This window comes from Mesocricetus auratus, unplaced genomic scaffold (genome assembly GCF_017639785.1).
Source record: "Mesocricetus auratus isolate SY011 unplaced genomic scaffold, BCM_Maur_2.0 Super-Scaffold_100010, whole genome shotgun sequence".
In the NCBI taxonomy this organism is placed as follows: Eukaryota; Metazoa; Chordata; class Mammalia; order Rodentia; family Cricetidae; genus Mesocricetus; species Mesocricetus auratus.
Genome location: NW_024429194.1, coordinates 72,000,748 through 72,019,658, shown reverse-complemented (window position 1 = coordinate 72,019,658; position 18,911 = coordinate 72,000,748). Strand labels below are relative to the sequence as shown.

General features: G+C 40.6%; 1 protein-coding gene across 10 annotated transcripts in view; it reads left to right on the top strand.

The window, feature by feature from the left end:
• The window catches only part of Pphln1 (periphilin 1), a 94,645-nt gene extending 75,956 nt beyond the window's left edge, over positions 1–18,689 (top strand). For all 10 annotated transcript variants that reach the window (XM_040753934.1, XM_005067136.4, XM_005067135.4 and 7 more), the window contains one exon: positions 16,168–18,689. In XM_040753934.1, the coding sequence (XP_040609868.1) occupies positions 16,168–16,362 (195 nt within the window). In that variant the 3' untranslated portion in view covers positions 16,363–18,689. The remainder of the gene's footprint in view (positions 1–16,167) is intronic.
• Positions 18,690–18,911: the final 222 nt, after the last annotated feature.

Sequence of the window (18,911 nt, the reverse complement as noted above, 5' to 3'; positions counted from 1 at the left end):
TGTTGAATGTATGGCTTTCATGCTTGGAAATAGCAAACTTGACTCTCATGTGTTCTCCACACTCAATACAGTGCAAGTCCATTGGTATTTTATGGAAGACCTTTGTAGAATTGTGATTCTGTTTAAAGGTAACTTAGTCATATATCAATATGTGCAGAGCTGGAGCGGCTGATTATGTTTTCAGGTCTTCCTTATCTGTCTCTGTCTGTAGGTGGGGGAAGGGTATCAGGACCGTCTGTGGAGTTACACAGGCCCTGGGCATCAAATTCAGGCTATTGGGACCAGTGGCAGCTGCCTTCATCTGCCAAGCCACCTCACTGGCCCCTATTTATTGTTGATGTGTTTTGGGGTTTTGTTTTGTTTTTTTCTCTCCTACTCTTGTTCTTTTGTGGCTTTTTTTTTTGTTAGTTTTGGAACTTTTTTTTCTTGGAAAATTTTCATAATCAGTATTTGCATGTACTCTGTACATAGCCCCATAAGTTTATTCTTGACAATATCGTTTTTCAATCTGGCTTTGGCCAGGAACTGAACCCAGGTACTCTTCATGGCCAGCAATCATCTCTGCAACCCCTCTTTTATAATTAAATAAAATGTAACTTGAACAAAAAAAAGTAAAAGAAAAAACCCTCGATATATGGATTAAACAGTATATCAGAGACAGATTTAAAGAGCCAGTCCTAACCAAGATAACCTGTAATTTAAGATTTTTAAAGAGATAGACAAATATAGGGATGTTTCTCAATGGTAAAATGTTTTCCCAGTCTGAACCAACCCTCAGTTTGATCCCAATGTACCCCACTTCTACCACCAGTAACAAAGCAACAGCAAAATGGTGCTTTCTGGAATTCTGTGATCCCAGCACTTGGGAAACTGAGGCAAGAAGGACATCAGCTCAGACTAGAAAAAGATTTGGAGTTGTTAGTTTATGTTTAAAAATTCAAGTTTATGTGGATTTCCAGGGGAAATGACATGCCCTCACTTGAACAGTTAGGACCCAGGAAGGCACCATATGTCTACATTTTACTGTAACGGGTCTAGCGGGAAGAAGAGTTCTGTTTCATCCCTGACTCCTCAAGTTTAGTATAGACCCCACAAGGTGAAAGGCACAGTTGACAAGGTTAGATGGGAAACAGAACAATGTGAGTATAGAGTACATTTACTGAGACTCGAGGGTAGAAAAAAATAGAGTAAATACTCCATGATGGTTATATAATGAATGTATGGGTTAGAGGTGAATTTTTGAATAATTTGAATGCTAAAGGAGGAACATACTATCTAAATTCTATTGATGGACAGAATAGCTTATTGATGGGTTTTTAGCACAGGCATATTGTGATCAGTGTGTATTGGACAGATTACTTTAGCTATAGAGACATGTTTGTTTCCTTTTCATGCAGAGAGCCTGGATTAGCGTGGAGGAGAGTGACTTTCTGTGTAAGGGTTAGGAGGGAAACTTAAGATAACAGTAATTGCTGAAGTAAGAGAGGCTAAGTTTAAAACTTTAGAGCAACCCTTTCCTGAGACCAAGAGTGAAGGAGAGCAGAGTGGGGAATAAGATAAGTCCTGAAAGAAGCAATTCTGCTAAGAGCAGAGGGAAACGAGATAGGAAGGAGGGGGTCCTATCGGCATCCAAAGTTCCTGAATTGGGCGTGGGAAGAAGGCCTGAGAATGCTCTGTGTGTTATGTGCTGATAGAGAAGTCACCAGAGAGATCTAAGTAGTTCTCAGGGGATTGAATAAGTGTAGTTTTGGACTTCTTCCAACAATTCATAGCACCCTGGGAGTAAAGGTAGCAGGATAAACCAAACTGTTTAATTAACAAGTTGTAACCTTGCTGGTTGACCAAGTGAAAATATTCTGCGTGGTATCAAGTAGTCAAAAATGCTCACTGACTTTGCGAAAGTGATGATTTATTTCATTAAAGAGAGTTACAAAGTCTTTAACCTTTAACTGTATGTCCTTTTTCTTTTTTTTTCTTTTTCTTTTCTTTTTTTTTTTTTTTTTTTCTTTTGGTTTTACAAGACAGGGTTTCTCTGTATTGTTTTGGAGGCTGTCGGTCCAGCCCGGCCTCGAACTCACAGAGCTCCGCCTGCCTCTGCCTCCCGAGTGCTGGGATTAAAGGCGTGCACCACCACCGTCTGGCTATGATCAGGTTCTTAAGCTGCTAAAATTCCACAGTTTAGAATTAAAGAAGCAACTAATAAAAATAAATTTATACCCGTAACTCTCAGCTCTAGATATTAATCATAAGGCATTCAAAGGATGGGGGAGAAGAGAAAACATCACCCCCATGCTAAATATTTTAAGAAGGAAATGGCCAATAATGTTTGTGTGAGAAGTCAAAAAGAAAAATTCTGCATCAGGAAAGGCCTTCCAAAAGGAAAGGAAACATGGACTTCTTAAAAATTAACATCAACAAACCCATTAGTATTATTGTTGTCATTGCCATCGTCACCATCATCATGATGTCTGTAGGATGCGGAAGAGTAGGTGCCTCTATTGGAATCAGAGGACAACTCTGGAGTCAGGTCTCTTTTTCCGTCTTCACATGGGTTCTGGGTATCAAACTCCCAGCATCAGGTTTCCAAGTGCCTACACTTGATAAGCCACCTTCCCAGGATCAATGTGTAGAGAGGGACAGAAGTGAGCACTAGCAGTCTCCAGAGCTTATACTCAGCCATCTTGAAGAGCAGTGCTTGCCCTTAACCACTGGGCTTTTTTTTTTTTTTAAGCTAGACATTCATGTTTTGTTGACTAAAAGCAAAACTCCAGTTGCAGCTTCAGTGTTTGTGGAAGACATATGAGCACACTGTCAGAAAGGTAGACAAGCACATTTGTGGTAGAATTTACTCAGGCACAGGTACAGAGTTTTTATTGTCAACGGTTTGCCAAGAGTAAACCAGCTGCAGGGACACAGCTGAGCTGCTTGACACAAATACTGGCTGGATTCACTGGAGGTGACTCAGTATTTGAGAAAGAATTCCAGAACTGCCTTGTCACAGCTGCACAATGGAGGCAGGAGCCCAGACTAGGACATTTTCTTTAAACTACTGCTTCATCTTAAAATCCTTTTGAGATTTTACATAGTGCACCCTGAATGGTACAGTTTCCACACTTGCTTTGGTTTTTACAAAAGATATATTAGCAATATTTAAGCTTATTTTCTTAAAACATTTCTCTTTGTGTCCATTGTTTATGGTGCAAACTCCAATTGGACAGTATCGTATTGCTTAAGATTCTTATGCTATGACTGCATACATGAGCCAGAAGACATTAAGTATGCATAATCAAATCGGGTTTCTCCAGTACGGTTGGTACCTCTGAAAACATATGAATACTGCTTTTTAAAATAGTCTAGCTGGGCATTGGTGGCGCACACCTTTAATCCCAGCACTCGGGAGGCAGGCAAATGGATCTCTGTGAGTTCAAGGCCAGCCTGGTCTACAGAGTGAGTTCCAGGACAGCCTCCAAAGCAATGTAGAGAAACCCTGCCTCAAAAACATAAACAAACAAATAAATTAAAATTTAAAAATATAGAATAATAGTCTAGTTTACTAGTTAACTCACAGATGATTGTTGCTATAAGTAGTAACTTCTAGACTTTAAATATCACAGTATGAGTTCATTGAACTCAAACGGGAAAGCCACATTATTTTAAAGTTGGTATTTTATCATATGATCCTGGAAATATGCTTGGAGATGAGAGTAGCTTAATGTGTTTTTCCAGAATGTGTTTATATGAAAAACCCTCTGTGTCTGTCCTATCTATACGAGCACATCGTAGTCCAGTGAGAGGAAGCTTAAAGAGGAAATGACTGTCTGCCGTTCCTTTTGCCTCACATGATATGGCAGGCAACCTTTGACCCTTATTTTATTTGAACCAATCACATAGTCACAATGACACTCGTCCAAACAAAATGTCTTATTTCTGATTTCCCTGTTATTCTTATTCCATATTTATTCAGTGTTTCTAGTCCTAGTGATTTTACTAAACAAACAAGCAAAAAAGTTTTTACACCAATAGCTCAACTTTGAAAACAATCCCATTTAAATAGAATGTACTATATAGTGAAAATATATATGGCAAAGATGATTTGCTCTTCAGGCTTCTTGTAGAATTTCAATTTAATTGTATTATCATCTGCCCTCAATTTATTATAAGCAGAAATATTGAGTGATATTCAGCAATTCTTACACAAATAGGCATAACTACCATATACGTTTTCTTTTCCTAGATTCTACATAAAATCCTTGCCTGTACTTAATGCGTCTTCTCAAGGGCATTTTGGGCCAGTGAGATAGCTCTGCAGGTAAAAAGCACTATCTTCACAGCCTGACACCAGAGTTAAGTCCTCAGCCGTGTATAAAAAGCCACATGTGGTGGTGCGCATCTGTACGGCCAGCACTTGTACAGTGAGATGAAAGATAGCATCAGGAGAATGTGCTCCTCAAGTCCAGTTTTATACTGTGCTAGGGTTCAAACCCTGGGCGTTGTCTGTGCTAGACAAACACTGTACCATCTGAGCTGCATTGCTAACCCTGGATGTAATTTTTGTATGTTTGTTTTGCTTTTTCATGTAAGCTTTGCCTTTGCTGTGCATTTCAAATCCATTTTGACCCTAGTCTGTCAGTAGTGTCACTTCCAAAGTTCAGAGGATCCTGAGAGTCAATACTCTTTAGACATACTGTCCTGCTTGGTTTTCCATACTGCCTGGAATGGGGAACACTGTCTCAGTGCATTTTTTGATCCCTACTTGCTACCAGCATGGTCTTTGCTCCTCTCCCTGCCTTGTACTAATATAACAGTCAATGTACTTTATGACATCTCTAGATTACTTGCCGGACATAATTCAATGTAAAATACTGTAAGGAATAATAAAGAAGGGTGTCCATATGAGTACATAGCTGTGGATGTAGACCCTGATATTCTCTCTAATGAAAAGAAGTGTGTGCATGTGAGTACATAGCTATGGATATGAACCTGAATATGTATGTATGTATGTATGTTATGAAAAGATGACCATACACGGGGTATGAATATTGATGATCAATTTATTAGAGAAATCCAGTCTCAGCCGCACTCCAAGCAAGACCTGACTGGAACCCCAAGAGAAGGCGAGTGCCCCTCTCCTCAGCCCTTTATTTCACACGCCTGTACACACCTGTAGCCACGCCCAAAATGGGTATGGTCAGCGGCACAGGTGCCTAGGTCTCTCCTTACAATTCCCCTTCTAGTCTAAAGAAAATATTTATACTTAAAACAAAACTAAATTTTGTCAATATACAAAATGTCTTAAACATATATAAAGCATATAAACATAGAAGATAAGGATATTTATGCATCAAACATCGTGAATAGAAAGAAGACCTTACACAGTATTATAAATTGTGATGTACAAATTGTAAATCACCAGAACTTATAGTAATCTACCTATATCCCATCCTAGGCATATCTATTTCATAAACCTTAAACTTATCTGAAAGAGATGCCCAAGTCTGAATACCTCCTTCCAGTCCCAACCTAAACAATTGAAAACTAACCCTTAAACAAGTGTAAATTATCCTTTAATGTCAACAGTATGGAAAGGGGGTGTAGTAATCTCAGAATTACTTCTTGCTGAAATGGGCTGACGATAACCTCATGGGGTCCTGTAGGAAGAAAATGTTAGAGTAGTGAATGTCTTGAGTGGACTAGCTACAACATTTGTACCCTGTCTCTGTTTGGCGGGAGATGCTTGACTGAAGTTCTTGTCTGAGGCTCTGGTCAGAGTGTAATAAGAAGGTGCGCCATATCAGTTAGTTAGCTTGTCTAGAGCTGTCTAGAGCGATGTTGTCCCAAACCGGTTTCGGGTTGGTAATAGTCCGTTCAGATGCATTAAGTTGGATCAGATATGGAATTGATAAAGTGGGGCCCCATTTTCTTTCCGGAGAGTTTGAAGATTGCTGTTAGAAAAGTCTTTATTCACTGTGGAGGACTTAAACATTAATGTCAACAAAGAAATTTCAACTTTTGTCGGTATGCATACTGGGAAAGGGAACAATAAGGAAGATAATAAATATGAGGAAAATTAGACTTTCAGAGAAAGAACCAAGTATAGATAAAAGACAGTCCCTAGATTTTGTTTTCTTGTGTCAGTTGGCTTCTTGAAATAATACAAAAACTCTGAATTTTATGTTAACAACATGCTTGGATTTAGAGGAGGATAGCCAGATCCAACTCCAAAGCCAGCGTTGGGTGAAGTGAATTGGGACTAAAAGAGTACTAGAAAGTAAAGAGAAATAAGAGTTTTGTAAAGATATGGGTTAAGAGAATTAGACATTGGTACCAAATATCAGTTCCTCTTTGTGTGATGGTTCTTTCTGATAGCCATCCTCTCTTCTTTAGGCATCTACACATTCAGTGTCTTCTTGCTTTTTGGAGATGGGTTTTCATGTTAAGACAAAAACAAAACACTTCCCTTTCCTTTGTAAGGTCTCCATGTGACTCATGGGATATGACTTTGTGAATTTCCTGTCATCTTTCCTTACCTCAAGGTTTCTCTGGTCTTGATCAATTTTGATGAAATCCAAGCTTTTCTTCTCCTGTGGAAACAAAGGCGAAACCCCTTCCCTGACGTAACACATATCCTGGTTTTCATACTGAGGTCATTACATCCTTGAAATATACTTGCTGATTTAGTTCAGAAGTTTTTTCTTTGGTCCAGTGTCTTTCTGCAGCTGTTTGTCCTTTCTCATTAGCATTAAGAAAGTTTAATGTTAATAAAACTTGTGTAATATGTGTTTAGGGGTCTTTGTTCCCCCTACCTGTTTATGGAGCATTTCTTTTAAAGTGCGGTTAGAACTCTTGACCACGACTTGTCCTGTGAGTTTGTGTGGTGTACCAGTTATGTGCTTTATGTTATAATATTTGAAGAACTCTTCCAATTTCCTGGAGACATAATGCTGGAGCATTGTCAGTTTTTATTTGTGCAGATATACCCAGAATAGCCATTACTTCTAATAAATGTGTGATACAGAATCCAGCTTTTCAGAGCTAAGAACAGTTCCCAAAAAGTTACTGCAAGCCCTTTGCCAGTATTAATTATCCTTCCATTAGGAGGAAATTTTCTCGTTAGTTCAAGGTACTATAATTTCCCTCTACATCAAAATCCCTAGTTCTAGATCCACATGGTCCACATGTGCTTCTAGTATTCTCTTCTACCCATTCTAATTCTTCAGCTTCAGCTGATAATATTCGTGGACTATTTAAGTTCTTGTCCCCCGTTAGGGCCATTTTTAGTTGTTTCAAATCATGCCCTTCTTCTCCAGTAACTATCTGTAGAAATCTCCCCTAGTAGTTTTTGGAGATCGTTAAGAATCTGTTAACGATCTCTCCTGGTCTGCTCTTTTTTTTTTTTTAAAGATCTATTTATTATGTATACAGTGTTCTGCCTGCATGTATTCCTGTAGGTCAGAAGAGGGCACCAGATCTCATTACAGATGGTTGTGAGCCACCATGTGGTTGCTGGGAATCGAACTCAGGACCTCTGAAAGAGCAGTCAGTGCTCTTAACCTCTGAGCCATCTCTCCAGCCCGGTCTGCTCTTTTTGTGGTCTAATTTTTTGTATATCTATTTTATAACCTAAATAATTGATAAAATCTCCTCTTTGTATTTTTTCAAAGGCAAACTGTAATCCCCAGCAAGGTATAAATTTTCCTTTATTGTCTCAAACATCTTTTCCAACATTCCTTCGAATCAGCCAGCAACATATCATCCATATAATGGTAAACTATGGATTGTGGAAATTGTTTGTGAATTGTTTTCAAAGGTTTTGCACAAAATAATGGCACAGTGTAAAACTATTTAACATTCCCTGAGGCAAGACCTTCCATTGTTATAGGTAGGCACTATGAAGGCAAATTTTTCCCCATCTTTTTCTTGTAAAGGTCTAGTGAAGAAGCAATCTTTTAGATCAATGACTATAATAGGCCATCCTTTAGGTATCAGAGAAGGCAATGACATCCCATAGGCTGAATTACTTTGTTGATGGCTCTCAGGTCTGTAAGCATTTTCCATTTACCAGACTTCTTTTTGATAACAAATACAGGGGAATTCTAAGGGTTAGTAGATTCTTCAATATGTCCAGCATCTAGCTGTTCCTGAACCAGCTTTTCTAAAGCCTTTAGCTTCTCAGAGGTCATAGGCCATTGCCCTACCCAGACAGGTTCTTCTGTTAGCCATTTTAAGGGTAGGACTTTTGGTTCCTCTGTAGGTTTGGCACACATATTCTGTTTATGTACAGCCTGGATGGTTGGTATCTATTTTCTGTAGTACCTTACACCACCAAGAGCTTGTTTATGATTCATATCTGATACCTGAGGAATGTTAACCTGGGTATTGGTTGCGATACATCATGACCCCAGAGATTTGTTTCGATGTCTACGACATATGGCCTCAGTCTCCTTTGTCATTCTGGCCCCATACACTCAGCCTATCTCATGCTTTGTTTTACTTGAGAGATAGGGTTCCAGTCCCTAAGAATTGAACATTTGCCTCTTGTAGGCCAAAATATATGTTTTTGTTTCCTCCAGTTAATGATTGGTTCAACCTCAGTAGCTAATCTATTATCCAGAGCAGTATTATTCTTTACAATAGGCAGTGGATCTTCTAATTATCTTGGGAGAGACTGTCCTCCACAGTGACTGTGAATGACCGAAACACTTTACGTGGGGGACTTCGAGAGGCCCCCAAGGAGTTTCCTGATTGTAAAGGGTTACTTTGTCTCTGGTTGATCTATGCTCACAGCCTTTGCCACATCTCCTACATAATCCCGAAGGCTGAGGCCTTGTCTTTGAGTCATTCCTAGGAAGAGCATTATTTCTAGGAATGCTTTGCCTGTAATTTCTTCTTAGATTTTCTATTCTACCACAATTAAAACATCTGGTATTTCGATGTCTTTTTAAACCTTTGGAGATTGCTTCTCCTACCCAAGCTTCTGTATCACCAAAGTTAAGGCATCTGGCATCTTGGTGCCTCTTCATACCTTTCAAGATTGCTTCTCCTACCCATGCTTTTGTGTTGTGATCTTAATACACAAGGTTAGCTGTATACAGAACTCATTCATCCAGTGATGCTCATTTGGTCTTTAATGGCCAAAGTACCTACTTGCCTTGTAGATTTTCTAGTTTCGAGGCTGGGGTGTTTGTTTTTAACCTGTTGATCTCAACTTGTAGTAGCTTTGTTTGGCCAGCAGGTGGCACAGGTGTACTGCCGGGGCAGAATCCAGTCACAGATGGTTTTTCCGTTCCAGATGGAATCTGAAAAATTCTAAGTGGCTTTCACATAAAGTTAGAACGGGCAGGATTTGGTTAAAGGGGCAGTGAAAACTAGCCCCATGTGAATTGCAGGCAGCAGGACATGACCGGTAGCTGGTCAAGGAGCTGGACCCCGTGCTGTCCCAAGTGCAGCTGTGGCGACAGCATGTGGCTGGCCTGGACCGCTGCAGGATGGCAGCAGGCACCTGACTGTGACTACTGGGGGGAGGAGGGCGTAGGAAAGTTGCGGTGGTTCAGGGCCCGTGCTGCTGGGCTTCACTGCTACTGTTGGGCAGATGCAACCTGGTGCCACGGGCATCTCAGCAAGCAGTGCTTGTGGTCAGCCTGAGCACTCCTTCAGCAGTGTGCTGAGAATCTCAATTCTGACACCAACTGTTATGGGGTTATGGGATATGATTATTGGTGATCAATTTATCAAAGAAAACCACTCACAAGAGAAACCGATAGCCAAATTGGCGCTCTGAGAAATCCAGTCTCAACTGCATTCCGAGACCTGACTGAACCCCAAGAGAGGGCAAGTGTCCGTCTCCTCAGCCCTTAATTCCACACGCCCATATGCACCTGTAGCCACGTCCAAAATGGGTGTGGTCAGCAGCACAGGTGCCTAGGTCTCTCCCTGTGTGTGTGTGTGTGTGTGTGTGTGTGTGTGTGTGTGTGTCTGTGTCTGTGTCTGTGTCTGTGTCTGTGTCTGTGTCTGTGTGTTTACTCCAGCCCTGGTTAGTTCATTTAGTTTTAATGCATGCATCAGTATATTGTATATCGCAATGTACTTCATTTCTGAACACACTAATATATTTGTCATGGGTAGAGTTTAATATTTGTGACTATCTTCTTTATATAAAATATAAAGCCTTCAGATAAACATTTCTCTTTTCAGAACTGTTATTTAGTTTTTGTATTTGTTTACACTGTGGTGTTGGAGATGAAAGCCAGGACTTTGCACATATGCTAGGACGCCACCAGCTACATACCAGCACTTATAGCTTTGGTGTGTGTGTGTGTGTGTGCGCGCGCGTGTGCGTGCGCACACGCATAAATACTAGGCTATGTGCTAGAATTTGTGATTATAATAATTTCATCTACATATTAAATGTTAGTAGTAGCCGACATCTCTGTATTCACAATGTATTTCTTAGCAGCCTCTATGTACTGCCTGGTTTTATTTGTCAACTTGATACAAGCTAGAGTCCTCAGAAGAGAGGAAGGCGCCTCTATGAGATCTACCTATAAAGCATTTTCTCTATTAGTTATCAATGGTGGAGAGTCCAGTCCATTGTGGGTGGAGCCATCCCTAGGCAGGTGGTCTTTGATTCTACAAGGAAGTAGACTGAGCAAGCCGGGGGAAGCAAACCAGTAAGCACCTCCCCTCCATAATTTCTGCACAAGCTCCTGCCTCCAGGTTCCTTCCTGCCCTGTTTGAGTTCCAGTCCTGACTTCCTTCAATAATGAACAGCAATGTGGAAATGTAAATGGAATAAACCCTTTCCTCCCAAACTTGCTTTTTAGTCATGCTGTTTCTTTGCAGCAGTAGAAACCCTAAGACACTACATCTTTTTCTGTTAATACAGTGCTGGGAGCAACATAAGCTACAATAGTTTTGATGCCTTTTCATTTCTGTAGACTCAAATTAGATGTTTAAACTTGTCTGCAGTGTTCAACATCTGTGTGCTTATCAGTTTTCCAATTTAAAAGAATCGGTATTAATTAAAATGTTAATTTCTGTGCATGGCTTTCAGTACCTGTAGTTGTGGAAACTTTTGCAAACAACCTTTCACCTTGCAGGTGCTCTCTCCTTAGTACTGATGTGATTGGCACGCCAGCATTGCATGTATTGTTCACTGAACTGAACTCCTTAGTCTGCATCTTGGAGTTGGTGCAGTTGAATATTGTAGGCCTTTTGAGTTAGGGAGAACTTCTAGCTCTGTTTTCTAGAAGAGGTGGCTGAAAGTTTCTACTCCATCCCCTCAAGTGCTGGTAGAATTTCCAGTGGAACCCTGCATCTGCAACTGTCTGCTCTGTGAGTGCCATGAGGTGGATGTGACTTGTTCAGATGACCCTGTCTCTCCTTTTAAGAGTTCTAGCAGATTATGTCTTTCACTGAAATGGTCCATTTCGTCTGATTAGTGGGACGAGAGTTTCTACTACCCCTTTGTTTTCTAGTGACTGTGTGGTTACTGTGGTAGCTTTGAGGCTTAGGTTCCGTTCTCAGCACCACACAAACGGCATAGTGATGTGTGCTTGTAGTCTCTATATGAGGTAAGCCTCAGGGATCCTCCTGTCTCTGCCTCAGAGACAGATCCTCTGGGACAGATGGAGCCTGAATTAGACCTTTCTGCTTGTGCTTCTGTAACACGGCTTTCTCTCTGAGCCATTTTCCTAATCCTTACTTCCTGTTTTAAATTTAACTTTTATGTTGTAGTTTTTTAATTTTTTTTAGTTACTTTGAATTTTATTTCTTTTTCTAGTGTCATAACTACTGATTCTTTCCTATTTCTCTAAATACAGTTCTTGTTGCCCTTTGCAATTTTTGTTTTTTTGAGGCAGGGTTTCTCTGTGTAGCTTTGGAGCCTGTCTTGGTATGAGCTCTAGACGGGGCTGGCCTCAAAGGCACATAGATCCACCTCCCTCTGCCTCCCGAATGCTGGGATTAAAGGTGTGCACGCCACAACCCAGACAGACCTTTGCAAATTTTGACATTTTATTGTTATTTAATTAAAAATGTTTTTAACATTTCCCTTGACATATTTGTAACTATGTTACTAGGCTGGAGGTTTAAGTCAGTGGTAGGTAGAGTGTCTGCCAAATAAGTAAGAACCTGGGTTCTATCCTTAGTCTTATAAAAAAACAAACAGAAAACTTACTATCTGACACAGAGCTCAGTTGCCTGGAAATATGTCGTTAATCTCCACTAATACTTGGAGTTTTCACAGCTGCATTCTGTTGATTCCTAACTTAAGATAAGGTACCATGGAAAGCACAGACTGTTGATTCTTCTAAGGAGTAATTCAGTAACATGTTTAACTCATATTTCTGACATTTTAGGGGAATAGTGCTAAATAAAAGATTTTCCATGAGGTTAGAGAGATGGTTAAGAGCACTGACTGCTCTTGTAGAGGACCCAGGTTCAGTTCCTAGCATCCACATGGTGACTTACAACTGCCTGTAACTCCAGCTCCAGGGAATCCAATGCCTTGGAACTCCTTTTCTGCCTACCCTGCTCATCTAACTATGCTGGTTTTTAATTATCCCTGTTTACCTCTGTCATGAGGATGTGACCCTCTTGAAGCAGGACACAGTATTTTAAGCAAGTGAGTTTGGTTAAAGGAAATGATTTGAAATGAGACAGCAACAGCAGAGGAAATGAGTCTTGTTGGATAAAGCAGCAATCATGTCCCTCCCCGAATCTTCCACACTTGGAATGCATGTGTTAACCACATCTTATCTTGCCTTAATTTTGTGTTCCCTCCCCTCATGGAACATCGAGTAAACGTAGCGTCCTGCCCTACCAAGCTGCTGTGTTTGTTCATTTACTCGCTGAATTACAGTTTATGCATGCTCAACAAGAACTCTACCAACTCTGCAACCTGTCCTGCCCTGACAAGCAATTTTAAATAGAGCAGAGTTGCCATTGAGTTTGCTTTGCCAAGATATCCTTTATATTCAACTGAAAATCTTTGTTTGGTCTGAAAACATAATTAGTAACCAGAATTTATTCCTGAAAGTACTATGTGAGAATTTGGTTGTTAACACTGCCATTATGGTAAAGACTGTGAAACAGCTTTGGATGGTGTTTTCATTCCACTGACAGATTTAGCTCTCAGTGCAGTTTGTATGAGCCCCACCCGGACACTGACCTGCTTCCTACGTTGATGAGGTCCAAGCACAACAACAGCAAGAGTCTTCCTGTGTGGCCTGTAGCGATCAGCCCTGCAGGTTATTGATGCGTTTCCATCTAGGGACCATAGGCAAACAAGCTCTGCTGCAGAGAGCTACACCCTTCCTGCCGGGGATTGGATTTACAGTGGAACAGATTTCGGAAATAGGTTCCTGACAGTTTCAAGTTGTGTTTATAAAATGTTTCAGGGTGAGGTCTTCCTTTAACTAAATCTATTTCCTATCTGATGTCCAACTAGGGCATTTTAAACAGTCTTTTAGAGAAATTCCCTCAAGTCGACAGTTATGTTGCTTTCAATAGTTTTGTTATTCCTGCCCAAAAAAATGTACAAACATTTTTATATTCCAGTGGATAATTCAAAAAGGACTTAAAACATACACTAAGCAAAACTTGTTTCTTGTGACAGGAGGTCATGGTTTCAATGTTAGAATTTCAGGATACTTTTTTCATACTAAGAAATGTGGAACAATTGTGTTCTGAAGTGGAGTCTAAGTAGGAAGCAGATTGACATTAAAGATTATGCAGGTTATTTCAGTGTAGCATTATTTTCATCTGTTACTTTTCTAAACAGCCAGTAAAATGTAGGCCACCCACAAAGCAGTCTGCCGAAGCCTGTGGCTGGCCTTAGAGCACTGTTGTGTAAGCTCTGTGTTTGCTGGGATTCACCTTCACACAACTCTAGCATTGTGACCCCTTTCCCACACTACTCTGTTGACCTGACTTGGGGATCATGTGCGGTGAGATCAGTCGTTAGTGTGCCTCTTGCCACAATACTACATGTGATGTATGTGACTAATACACTGTTTCTGATAGGTTTGTGCAACAATAATACCAGTTACATTTCCAGGAAGCCTCACCTCGGGATAAACTGGAATATAAAATGTTGAGTTGAACATGATAGGTTATATACTGACTTTATCATATTAGAAAAGTATATATGTTTTTATACTATTGCTAACAAGACCACTAGGAGTGGAGTGGTGTGTGTGTGTGTGTGTGTGTGTGTGTGTGTGTGTGTGTGTGTGTGTGTGTGTGTGTGTGTGTGTGTACCAGTGCATGCGCATTAATGAAGGTCAGAGGAGTTCGTTCTCCTTCTATGTAGGCTCAAACTCAGGTCCTCAGGCTTGGCAGCACAGCTCCTTTACCCACTGCGCCATCTTGCTGCCTCATAGATAGAAGTTCTTTTCCGTTTCCTTGGACCTGGTAAATTCTTTCCCTTCCTTCTCTTTCCCTTCCCCCGTTCATCTTTCTGTGTATCTGCCCTCCTGCCTGCCTTGCCTTGCCTTGCCTTCCCTCCCCTGTCCTCTCTTCCCCTCCTGTTGTCTTGTTTTTGTCACACAGATTTTGCTCTGTGTCTCAGGCTGAACCTGTAATGTAGCTCGGGTTTGCAACATGAAATAAGAGACCGATAATGGGGTTCAAACTTCAAGCTGAATATCAGAAAAGCAAAACAGCCAGCCACTAGCTCTCAGCTCTAGCTCAGGCTGAAAGGGCTGTTCACAAAACTCTTCACCAAGTCTCAAACTGTAACCAACTCAGCATGGCTGGAGAATGAGGGTTCCTATTCAGTGTGGCTGGAGAATGAATGCCTCTCTGAGACCTTGCTTCTGTCTTATACACTTCCCTAACAATGTTGGGATTAAAGGTGTGAGCTGTAATTCTCTTTTAGACTGATTCACTCTTGTGTAGATCTGGGTGGCTTTAGACTCAAAGAAATTCATTTATTTCTTGATCTTGAGTTTTAGAATTAAAGGTGTGTACCACCACCTCGTGGCTCCTAGCTGCTGGGAATGAAGGTGTGCGCCTGGTCTCTATGGCTTGTGACTGACTTTGCTTTTCTGAATCCACAGTCAAGTTTTAATAAATCATAAGTACTATATCACTACAGGGTTGGCCTAAAACCGATGCTTCAGTTTGTTGTGAGCTACACTACTACATTTGCCTTTGTCCTTAAATACGGTTTTTAAGCAACCAAGACATATTGCAGAGATTTCAGAACCGTATTCCCCACAAACTAGTAGTGACCAGCTGGCACCGTGGCTCAGTGGGTAGGGGTGCTGGCCTCACAGCCTGCCGCCCTGAGTTCAGTTCTGTAAAACACGGAAAGGTGGGAGAGGTGGGCTTTTCACTTCCACACTCTGTGTATGTACATATCCACCAAAAGCAAAACAAAAACCCTGTGGTAAAACTCATCTGCATCTCAAATCTATGATTTCACAATGAATAAAATCAGTTTTTGAAGAGTGGTGGTATGTTATTGTACATTAGAAAACTAAAATATAGCCAGGTGGTGGTAGTGCACACCTTTAATCCCAGCATTTAGAAGTCAGAGGTTTGGCAGCCTTGGACTGCCCTCCCTCCCTCCCTCCCTCCCTCCCTCCCTCCCTCCCTCCCTCCCTCCCTTCCCTCCCTCCCTCCCTCCCTCCCTCCCTCCTCCCTCCCTTTCTCTTCCTCTCTCCCTCTTTCCCCATTACCCTCTCTTTTTTGAGACAGGGTCTCACTATACATAGCCTGGCTGACCTGGAATTTGGTATGTAGACCTGACTGGCCTCCAACTCAGAGATCCCTCTGCTTCTGTTGGGATTAAAGGTGTGTTGACAACTTCTGTCTAGCCTTTTCCTTCTTAAGAAATAGGTGAGTGGTTTGTTTGCCTTGCTTTTGTTCTTACCTTCTTTTATCCTTGGGTCCAACACCCTCTAGATAGGTTGCATTGCTCCAGATGCCTGCCATGTTTCTACTCAGTGATGGGTGTCTCCTTGTCCTTACTCTGTTGTGAACAGATAGATATCCAAGACAGGTTCCAGCAGTGGTTATGCCTGTTTTGTGGAGGTTCAGCCAAGTTACTATGTATCCCTTCTAGATTTCAGCATCATAGAGTTCTGCCAGCTCAGTCAGCCAAGCGTTTAAATAAGTAATTACTTAATGAAATACTAACCAAAATATATTTGAACATTCTAGGTTTACCGACAAGACTGTGAAACTTTCGGGATGGTGGTGAAAATGCTGATTGAAAAAGACCCTTCATTAGAAAAATCTATACAGTTTGCATTGAGACAGAATTTACATGAAATAGGTGAGCGATGTGTTGAAGAACTCAAACATTTCATTACTGAGTATGATAATTCTACTCAAGATTTTGGAGACTCTTTTTAAAGAATTAGTGCCCAGGTCAAACAAGTTTTTTTAAAGCTTCTAGATGTTTTCTCCTTGGATTGTTTAAATCTTTACTATTTTGTGATGAAGAGAAATACTTTATGATAGCTGACCACATTTCTAGTATCAAATAAACATGTACAATAGCTTTTAAAGTATCTCAGTTAGAATGGTTTCCCTGTGTGTAGAATATTCTCATCGATCTTCATACACCTCCTCCCTCCCCAAAATAATGTTCAATTAATTTTTTAGCGTTTGAAAAAAGCAGTTCTGGAGAGCAGTTTTCTGTACTTAATTCATGTTCGATAGTCTTCCATGGTGTGTTGGTCTCGGGAGTATAATTTCTAGATAGAGATCATTCCAGGTTGCATATCATGGCACTGTTAGCATTTTTTGTTGAGTTTGACTTGCTGCTGCTTTTCTTCAATTTGGACCTTTTGGTGACATCAAAATATGCTATGTTAATGAATTAGAACTTTGCTATCTTACGATATTTACTTTGAGACTCATTCTTATTTAGCATAAGAAAGAAGCACTTAAATTTCTAGAGGACACATTAGAACAAAATCTTCTTCTCAAGTCGGCGAACTTCCTGCACTTCTCCTATGAGGTGAAAGTCCTGACTGCTCTCTCTGAACAACATTATAGATAAAGACTGATAGGAGGGGTAATCTGAGATGCATTTGAAGTTGATTTCTCAGAAACACTTCTGGTGACTCCACTGAAAAATTAGACTATTTAAGAACCTGGAGTTTTGGAGGCAGAGGCAGGCGGATCTCTGTGAGTTCGAGGCCAGCCTGGTCTACAAAGTGAGTTCCAGGACAGCCTCCAAAGCCACAGAGAAACCCTGTCTCAAAAAACCAAAAAAAAAAAAAAAAGAACCTGGAGTTATGTTTAGGTCCGTTCTTTATCAAAGAAGAACCTGATAAGGAGCTCGTGCTTTCGATTAAACAACAGATTTCTCTGCTAGTTTCCATGATCTCAATTCTGTAGACTTAGAGAATCTCCCTCTTCAAAAGTGTTATCGTAGACATGAGGCAGAAAACAGCGAGGCCAGCACAGCTCCTCCCCTCACCGTGGGAGCGAGCCAGTGAGTAAGTGAAGAGACAATTACTGCATCCCACTCATTTCCTGGGCCATTCCGGCATAGCACTGAGCCAAAACACATAACTTGTGATGTTAGGTACCTTTAAAAAAAATCATGATTTTAATTCCTGTCCTAGTTCATTATCTACTTTTGGGGGGGGTCAGGATTTTATAGTGTGGCCCTAGCTAGCCTGAATATCTCCGTATAGACCAGCATTAAGCACATGTGCCACCATACTCGGTTTCCTTTTTTTCCCCCCCATTTTCATTCATTTCTGCTTTTTTACCTTTTAGTTTGAGATAGGGTGTCACTGTGTATCCTGGGCTGGCTTCAGACTTTCCTGCCTTGGCCTCTAACTTTGGTTTTCCTGCCTGTCTTTCCTGATTGCTCGGCTTGCAGCTGTGAGCCACCATGCTTGCCATTACTTTCGGTGGCCTCCACTGATGCTGTCCTCACAGATACCCCAAAGTACATACAGATTATATTTAATGTAGAAATAGCAGTATGAGTAATTTTAATGAGCCCTATAATGGATGTGTGAAGATATATATTATGCCACTTTGAAAATTAAAATCTAATTGAGGACGTTTATTTTTTTTCACATTTCTTAAGTGAGAACACTTGGAGCTGTTTTTGGCGTTGATATTCTATACATACCTTTTATAGACATATGCCTCCTCAGTGGAAGCAATAACTGAACTGCTGGTTCCTTGGGAAAGACGGGAAGTACTGATGCTACTTTTCTTTTTCCCTCCCACTAGTCTCCAGCTCCTTTAATCAAGTTGTCAACATGCACAACTATTAAGTTTGAGAAGCTGCCAAGGCAAATGAATTGTTCATTTGGTAGAAATTCATTAAAAACAGAATCTTACTATTAGTACTATTTAAATCTAGGTCCAACCAATAATCTCCTTCCCTCAAATTACATTCAGCATTTGAAGCTATTTCTAGCTTGCCATCAGCGTTATTCTGTAGACTTGTCAATGTTAAATGTTTTGTTTATTTTTGTTTTTTTAAATAAGTTTTAAAGTCTTAGGTAGATAAATTCATATGTGTACTAGAATATGTATTTTGTAAAATGTTTTTGATTAGAGAGATGTTTGTAAATTATCCGTTGTTTTTGAGTATGCCTAATTCATGTCTTACTTGATCAGCCTTGATGATCAACATGGGGGAGGCAGATACTGTAAAGGTTTTGTGAACTTTAAAAATGCAAAATAAAGCAACCAATGCTAAATAATGAACTTGTCTTCTCTCATTCTCCCCGGCGCGTCTATGATAAAGAGTGGACTTTACTGTCCGCCTGCAGGATAACGCTTCACTATTCAGATCCCCTCTCAGCAGCGTGCTGCGAGAGAACGGAGCCACTACGAACTATGATTTTAAGGAGCGATTCTGATAGTGCCTGGCGCAGTAATGCCTGGGAATTAGATGATTGCGAATGTAATTTTCAAAGAACTGC